This window comes from Papaver somniferum, chromosome 7, assembly GCF_003573695.1.
Source record: "Papaver somniferum cultivar HN1 chromosome 7, ASM357369v1, whole genome shotgun sequence".
In the NCBI taxonomy this organism is placed as follows: Eukaryota; Viridiplantae; Streptophyta; class Magnoliopsida; order Ranunculales; family Papaveraceae; genus Papaver; species Papaver somniferum.
Window position 1 is genome coordinate 27,728,549 of NC_039364.1, and position 9,372 is coordinate 27,737,920.

Sequence of the window (9,372 nt, forward strand, 5' to 3'; positions counted from 1 at the left end):
TAAAAGCTGAAGTGTTATCCAAACATACTGAAGTGCTAGCTAGTAAGTCACTGGTACTAGCCGTGGTCTCAACCAAATAATCTCCCTTGAACCTTTGTGGCTGACACTTTGTACGCTAGTTCTTCATTAGTTTTCCCATCTACAGGGACGGATCCAGGATGGCGGATTTTTCATTTTAGACCCGGGTTAATACACATGATTAACCAAAAATTTGGCTAAAATGGGAAAAATTAGGCTTGTGGACCGGGAGGGCGACCGGGGCTAAAGCCCGGTTAGCCCTCTCATAGGTCCGTCCCTGCCCATCTAGCTTCCTATGTGTATCACATTGTTGTAATGACATTGTAACAAAATCCCTTTCCCGGACGGATTCCATGAGTTCCATGGGGACCGGCTCCTAAATCACAAAATCAACAATTACAATAGTACATTTATTCATAATTTATCGAGGCTAATTTGGAAAACATAGTTATTGGTTTAGGAACAACAAGCTACCAACCTGTTTAAAATCTTGTAATGAGTCTAAACAGAATTCAACTTCGACAATACAAGCATCATTCACGATATACCCATTGCTAGGGTCTTTAAGTTCTTTTAGCTGTATGAACTCATCAAAACTCCAGTCGCTCTCATCTTTGGTGAACCGGAACATGTCTTCCGTGTCTATATATACCAATAAACAAGGGAGAGATATAGAACCTATAGAAGTTACCGATTTATTTTGTATATGTGTGAAATAATATATAGTGCACAATGCTACCTTTTCTCAATGTGTTTTTGTTGTTTGTTTGATCAACAACGGACAAACTGAATTTCTCAAACTGCCATTCCTTACATTCAATTGCAACCACGTAGATTGATAAGTAACCGTTCGTATTACATCCCCTGCGGAAAGCCAGCAATCGCCTAACACAAAGATAGCAAATTTTGAGTATTCATTCAATATGATAACAGAAATTGCAACATAGAGATAGTAATAGTACTGCAGAGAAAGGGTTGATTCATATACCATTTGTGAGGACCTATTTTGAAAATAGGTGAGAAACGACTTTCATCATCCAATTCTGAAATGTTTTCAATCTTCCATTTAAATCTGGAAAAGGAAGAGACGTCGTCTGCATGCTCCTTCTGTACTGCAGGAAGCAATGAAGAATTAAGTATAAGCAAAACCTTTCATTTGGGGCAAAAATGCTGCCTAGCTAAGAAAATCTAAAGAAAGATAAATGTACAAAACTTTTTCGACAACTGAATCGTGTACATCATTTTTGGTAGTATGCATTGAAAATGTCTAGTTCAATCAGTACTGATCATTTAGAAGAAGAAAACATTGAAGATAAAGTGTATCTAGCTAGCAGTACTGCAGAGAGAGAATTGCACCTACGCACGCTTAGGAACTAGGCCTAGGGTTTAATTTTCTTTATTTCTCTTGCCAAAATTGAATGGACTCATTTTAGGTGACACTGCTGCGCTGCATACTTACCCGCGCTTGCTCTGCACCATTATTTCACTTGTAATAAGATTGCAATCGTAAGTTTTTGTTTTTATCGACGAACTTAAAATATTACTCCATTTGTCCTACTTTACTTGCTTAAAATGGTTTTTGCACACAGATTAAGGAAAGTATACTTTACTTGCTTAAAATGGTTTTTGCACACAGATTAAGGAAAGTAGAGAGAGGAGAATTTTTTCCAAAATTACCCCCACACTCGTATTTAAGATGCATCTAATTTTTTGGTCTAGTAGAGAGAGGAGTATCTAAGATGTGCATGAGAAATAGAATTACCTGATTCCAACATAGGGGCAAATTGGGCTAAAATATGAGAAAATATGAAACTTAGCAACTAAACTAGGACCAAAAAAATGCCCAATTTAAACAAGTAAACTAGGCCGGAGGGAGTAACAGTTTACACACGCAGAAAAAAAAAAAAGAAAAATAGAAGAGATAAAGATAAAACAATCTCTGCGATAAAATCTGCATATTCCATGGCATCTTTCTGTTGACATTTACTGTGCGAGGGAACTGAGGAACTCTGTGGTTCCTAGTCCCTGAAATTCCAAAGTGGATCATGGCTTGAAAATGTGCTCTTTAAGCTAGTTTCCACATCTTGTGATTCATCCATAATAACAATGCCATGCTTATTCTCATATCTCGTCAGGGCACCTAATGCTCCTACAAATCCTTCATGCCGTAAAAACATTGCTTTTGCTGTACCTTTTGAGCTGAACAATCATGTGCATTGAAGATCAATATGTATTACGACAAAATAAACTAAACTGTAGTTGTAGGACACACATCTAGCCACTTACTGGTAATGAACTGAAGATGACAGGATCTCCAGGGCACATGTATTGTCCTTTATAAATGATCCTCCAAAAAAGATCCTCTTGATTCCATATATACGGGCATTCAAGGAGGCAATCTATCACATCATTAGAATAGGAACATATCAGCCAATGATTATTCAAATTTGTTACATATTTCAGTACTGAAGTTGAGTCAACCATGCAAAACTATAGATCAATGTACTGCAATTTACCTGCGCAATGTTGAGCGAGAACATTTGCAACAGAGACAGAGATAAATCTTCCACATTGCAATCTTCAAGGGTTTTATTTTCAGATATTGTCTTTCCAAAACTTCCGATATTCATGTTAGGCGGTGCATTCAACTGTTGCCAACCAGATAAGTATAAGGCTTTAGACAATTCATTTTATTTATTAACGGTTAAATTGTATATATGTTTTATGACACTCGATAAGATATTTTAAATTACCTTCTGAGCATGTTTCTCAACATATTCCCGATCACCAAAGGTGTCTTCCACAAACAAATCTATTCTTTTAATGTTTCCGCGTTTACTCAACTCTATGATCTCATTAAAGCTGGAACGAAAAAACAATGCGCAGATTCAAGTCCAAGACTCAACTTTTTAAATGAAGGCACAACAACATAGATAATTTAGTTAAGGGTCAACCTCTTGCATTTCGTCAACAACCTCCCGAGCCCCCAACAAGTAATGCCACCAATACGAGTTCCATCAACTGCTTCATAATTGCCATCTCCTTCAATCTAACTCAGTCGTAATAAGGGAGGGTATGTATTAGATTATACATAATAATGTCATTTGGAATAAAAGAAATCGTAATGTTACAGCCATAGTTGGTAAAACACACCTTGAGTATGACAACACCCGAACCAATATTCACGTAAAGATAAGGGAACAAATCATTCTTGTCAATAGCAACACTTTCCTTTTTTCCCTCTACGAAGGTAAACGCTTCGTTTTGGATTACCTGTTTCACCAAGTCAGTTTTGTAGTCAGAAGTATATCCAAAATAGAACAATTGGAATATTGGTTCAAATTAAGTTCATTCTATGCATCATGCTAAGCAATGACAAAAGAGCTAGGAGAGATGTATGGCTTTCACCTTAAGCAAGAAATTTGCTCCAATTGCTAGACAATCCATCTCATCTTCTTTTTCAACCATAACATCAATCTTTTCCATAAACAAATCCGCAAACTTGTGTGCTCCAGCCCCAGTGACCTACTTACGAAGAAAAACATGTTTATTTTGAAAGTTCGATACCCCAACAAAATGCAGAAAATCAACAAATGTTTGGTTATTTACTTGAAATGCATATCTGTTGCTGCTCAAAATATTACCATTTGATTATTACATAAAGACATAATATATGTACCTTAACATTTGCAGCAATTCCTTTTTGTTTGTTTTCTGGATCAGTTCCTGTTAACACAGAAAACTCCCTCATAAACACTAATACATGGTTTAGGATATTTCTTTGTGTTTTATGGAATTAATAAGTTTGTTGAATAAATGTAACTGACCAACTTGGCAATGAAGCTGCTTGAATTTGATAAAATCCAAACACTGATTGATTTCCCTTGTCTCAAATTTTACAAAATGAAGCCATCCGCCATGAACAGGGTGACTTCTATGTTCCAAAGCCTTCATCATGTCAGTATTATCTTCATCTTCCCCCGGTGATTGCTCATGTCTCGAGAAATACACGAGCTTGATCAGTGATCCTGACAAGCACATCAGAAGATACATATTTCATTTACACCTAAAAAAAAGTATAATTTGATACACACAAGGAGAACAGAATTTTATGATAGAACTTACCTCCGATGTCGAGAGCCAAATATGGAACATCCTCTTGAATTCCTGTTCTTTCAGATTTTGTGTTGTTTTCTTCAGGAACATGGTGTTCGGATATTTCAGCCATTGTCTCTGTTTTCTTAAATTGAGTCTAAATTTTGTTGAGCTTTCGACAGGTCAAGAAACTTGAAACTTAATAATTGAAACACAAAATTTGTTATATCTCGATTATAAAAAGAGGAGTGGTTACAGAAAGCTAATCTGTAAATCACATTTTGAATATTAATTTGGCCAGCTAGTTGACATCACAATAAAAAACACTAGGGTTGAGTCGTTGACATTGTAAGAGAGGGTAGATCATAGAAAAAGAAAGCTCATGACTTTGTACAGGCGTTTATTGACGTGAGAAATAATCTCGCTGCAACTTGCTGGTTACAGAACATATCACAACTTGCTGATTTGCTAAGGCATTCCTCTATTGTTCCCAATGTCAAATTGATTTGCTATATAATCAGCTCTAGAAGTGTTGGCGTTATCATCTATTCTACGTGACAACTGAACAAAATTAACACTAGCGAGATTCACCATATTGATCAAACACACTCTTGATGTTCTTTAATCCTTCTTTAAACTTGGGAAATGTCAAGATTATGCTATTAATTGACTTAAAAAGTATTAGGTTCAGAAGAGCCTCTTTTCTTGATGGCCTCCACCATTTTCTTTTAAGCTTCGGATTTAGTCTCTTATACTTGCTAGATGTATTGTAACTACAAAGCATGACTTGGATTCGGTCAGAGAAAAAAGACTTCAGAGAGGAACATAAGCAACAGGCACCTGAAATGAAATACATGTGAAGGAGCTCTGTTAGTGATGATGTCATAGCTGCCTCAACTCATTTTCTACAGCCAAAATCTTTATGGAACACTTGATCATAGCGAACAAAGAAAATTCCTCGATTCATATGAAATTGGCATCCATTGCAAGTATTATTCCCCTAATGCAATTGAATCAAAGTTGTTAATGATACACAAAAACTATAACCTGAACCTGGGAGTTCTAAATATGCAACACTTACCCCACTGGTACCAAGATAGCCTGCGAAAAACTGTAAAGTGAAACATATGACCGTAGAACATCCCAGAAAACCTGAGATGCTTCTCACAGTAACCTAGAATCTATTAAATTCTCCCACATCAACCGGGTAGTTCTAACATTCTTAAGATTTTTCGGTAAATAGATTAAGGATTCTTAGCTTATACTATGAAAAAGGAGCCACTTACAGTTAGTTTCCTTAGGAACATTACGTGATAGTACTCTCTAGAAGTAGAAGATTGCAATCAGATGTCAATTCAAGGCGTATGTGAGACAAAAATGACACAGATGAACTTTAAAAAGAAATGCCTCCGGAAATAGAAGAGGATAACCTATGGAAAGATCCATTTATTCCACAGGTTAAAGAGTCGTAGGACGACTCTCTTATAATCATAAAATCTAAAATGTAAGAGACATTCTTTTTTGGCACTAATGAAACATGATTCTTGATGAGATCATAAATTGAGGATGAGATCAGAAATATGAAGAAGGAGCAAAAGATTAAAATTTGGAAAAATGATCTACATGGTGATGTGAGACCCTCACTAATCCACCTCTGGATCCTCTACCAGGTCAGTCCAAATAGAGTTGATGCCATTGGTTCCAAAAGCAGCATTCTGTTCTAGTTTTGCACAATTCTACCAAGAAAAGTAGGGGGTATTTGCTCAAACACTCAAGAAAAGGCTAGAAATTTCTGAATTTTCACATCCATCAAAAACCCTATCACATCGTCATCGTTCAAACAATCAGATCATCTCTGAGTGATCGAAAGCAAACCCAATTGATATATATTTCATGCAAGTCAATTTTTTCCAGTAGGAACCAATATGATGCATCCTATTCCAATATTAATAACCATACCAATACCATGATAAAGATACAAAATTTTCTGTATTCATTTCAAATTAGTTAATTTCAAACCCATGAAAATTGATCTTTTTCAGTACTCCGAGTGTACAGTAACAATGAAAAGACATTAGAGAAGACACAAAGAAAGAATGAACATGGAAAGCTTGCCTGGTAATTCTTTCATGGCGTCTAATTTCATCAGAGTATCCGTAACACCAATAAACAAAAACATAGAACAGCATCTCCACCGCGGCCGCTACTTCTTTCAAGTACGAGTGTTGCAAATGGTTTTGCTTCGTTCGGACTTGTGATGTTGTCTTTCTACCTCTTTTAGCACCTGTCTTTGTAACTGGGACCGGGATAAACTGAGAATAAAAGAAAGTCGACGCCGTAGCACCCCAATCGGCATCTCTTTGTTAAATTCCTCGTGATCCTCGAAAACCCTGTACTAATTCACAAACTAAAATAGGAGTAGTAAATAGACTTTGGAGTGGGACTTTCTAATACAGATTATTAGAAAAATAACACATGCCGAAAATTCGGGACAAATAAAAGGTATTAAAATAGTACAACAAGCTCCGGCCACCGGCCATTTGCAGCCGACACTGGCTCTAGCCCCTAAAATTTGTAAAATTATAAAAACACTCTTAGATTTATGATGTAATTTGGGTTTAGTCCACCTAAGTCTTCATGTTTAGTCCATAGATGTCCAAATATTTTATTTAAGTCACCCTCATTCACTAGTAGAAAAATGATATTTGGCGACAGGTATAAACTGTTACCGTACTATTTCTGTAACAATTTTATTTTTTTCTGCGATGTCACGAAAGCCCCTGTTACGAAAAGTTTATAAAAACTGTTACAGAATGGTTATTGAAAAACGTTGCATAAATTTTAAAACTGTTATTCATGTCTACCTTCCACAACAGTTTGCACAAATTTATGTTACCAAATAGTTACTACCGTAACTGTTTCTGTAAAAACCATTACAATTGACAGTTTATTGTAACATATTTAACAACAAACTGTTGCTACTATTAGAGCTATCATAACAGATTTTTCTTAAACTGTCATCGTACTCCTATTACAATGACATCTTTTTACGAAACTGTTACTATATTTTGGGTAAAAGGAACATATGATTTTATAAAGTGTCATTATATGTCACTTTAAACGGGTAGACCCGATGGTTTCAGATAGGTGAAGATATGGGCTTAGATTATTGGTTGAGAGTTGTTTATGGGAGACCCAATGGCTTCAAATCTGTTTGGGTGCAGGTCTAGACCGAGGTTATTATTTAGGAATAATTAAAATATTGCACAAATGTACTGCCATATAAATTAATGTATTCTTAATGCTTTAAGATTATTTATAAAATCAAATAAGTTAAATGCCAACATCCAAAAGAAATGATAACATTTGATCTGGGGAAAGGAAAAACACAAAAAAAAAAGAAAAAAGTGAAAAAATAATCTTAAAAGAAAGCATCTTGTGCGTAATTAGCTCATATTTTCCATTCCATTGTTCTCCTTTATACATGGTGTGTAATTTTTAAGTGTTTATGTACTTCCATCATATCTCCCTCGTGATACTTTTTTCTTGAAAGTAGTTACCTTTGCACAATTTCCTTCATGAAGTTTTTCGGGTTATCCTTACACAAGTTCTTCCATGAAGTTTTTCGACTTGACCTGTCAAATATAAATCAAGTTATATCCTAAATATCTAGCTACCTGTGTGATCCGTTGCATGTCTAACTGCAATAACAACTCAAATTTCATGCAAAATGTAATTATGTGGATACAACCTCATACAGTTCTTAAGCCACATATTTAAATTACATAAAACATTTCAAGAACATAACCATACCTTCAAGGAGCAGCAAAATACAACACCTTCCTATTTGACCTGAGTATATCTGCCCCAAAGTGGAAAATGGAACATATTTTCGATTAGAAAACAAGTAAGTTAGGGGGGAAATCTAAAGAAGGAAGTGGATCAACAATGGTATTTCAAGTGACTTTCCTGTAATTCTGGTAGATCCATTGAGCAAGATCAGTAGGAGCTTTGATAGAGGCAATAGATAGCTTTGGCCCCACTTAGAGTCCTGGACCAGAAGGATGAGATCACACTTCCTACATATTACCTTAGTTATGAAAAAATTCCGCATAGTAAACCAACAAAAAAAAATAAAAAAATATGACCTCAATTGTTCTTGTACCCAATGGTATGAAGTGAAACCCATTAGCTAGAAGTGGAGTATCATCTGGAACCAAAATCATTTGATTAGTAAGAGTGAAAACAAGCTCAGTACCAGCTACATACATTACATAAAACAAGCTTGTGTAATTAGTGAACCAACTGATCAGAGAAAAACCAAGAAAAGCTAATGAGTTTTATTGTCTAGTACCTTTTTTTGTCTAGTACCTTCTCGTAACTAGCAACATTAATGTAGTCTCCATCTTCTTATAAAGGAAAAGTGAATAATGTCTTAACTAACCACAAGGATCTTTACACCATAAAACAAGCAAATACAACATATCAAGATCAAATGCTGAGAATATTAGTTAAGTATTTATCTTAATATTCAACATGCAATTACTGATGCTTGGGCTAACTAGATCCATGACTATAAGTATAAATATGATTCTTCATGGTAGTTAAATTATACTCAGAAATTAACTTGTGATTTTTAATCGAACGTACGAACTTGATAAATCCCAATGGTTACACTGGACAAGGTAGTTTCAGATTAGAACCAAATTTACAAGTTTCTCATAAGCTGGTAGCCAACAGTGGTAATACTATCTGGGATCAACAACATGCAACAAAACATTGTATAACGTTTATAGGGTAGTAATAACTAAAAACGTTCAACAATAACTGGAAAATACTACAACCAAGGAGTTCTGCATCGCAGAACCTTGTTCAACCACATAATTTAAAGGGAGGGCTACAAAATTGTTGAGCCAAACATTTATGTTCCTGGGTTTGACGTTTCAATTATATAAAACCATGAAGTTATGCATGTATTTTAATGACAAATAAAAGTAATACAATGAGTCATATCAGAAACTGGAAGCTTATAGGATCACATCTCATATTATTGACTCAGTGCAGAAGATCAAAAGAAATCAAAGAACAAACTTTCGTCACCTCATGATTATTACTGCATTTCAGATTTATTAACTTCCTAGTTTTCTCCTATTCAAATATAAGAATCTAATCTGTGCTCATCATTAATGGATATATCACCATTTGTTTCCCGTGTTGTAAAGCAGAAAATCTCCATGTGACACCTAAAAAACTCCAAAA

General features: G+C 35.2%; 1 protein-coding gene across 1 annotated transcript; it reads right to left on the minus strand.

The window, feature by feature from the left end:
* Positions 1 to 1,915: 1,915 nt before the first annotated feature.
* On the minus strand, positions 1,916 to 4,950 carry LOC113300620 (pantothenate kinase 2-like). Its single transcript, XM_026549826.1, has 10 exons — positions 4,144 to 4,950; positions 3,846 to 4,046; positions 3,698 to 3,744; positions 3,427 to 3,543; positions 3,172 to 3,291; positions 2,973 to 3,067; positions 2,772 to 2,880; positions 2,535 to 2,666; positions 2,305 to 2,417; positions 1,916 to 2,217 (listed from the first exon to the last, which is right to left on the minus strand). The coding sequence occupies exons 1-10, from the start codon at positions 4,244 to 4,246 to the stop codon at positions 2,037 to 2,039; spliced, it is 1,218 nt and encodes a 405-aa protein (XP_026405611.1). The 5' UTR covers positions 4,247 to 4,950; the 3' UTR covers positions 1,916 to 2,036.
* Positions 4,951 to 9,372: the final 4,422 nt, after the last annotated feature.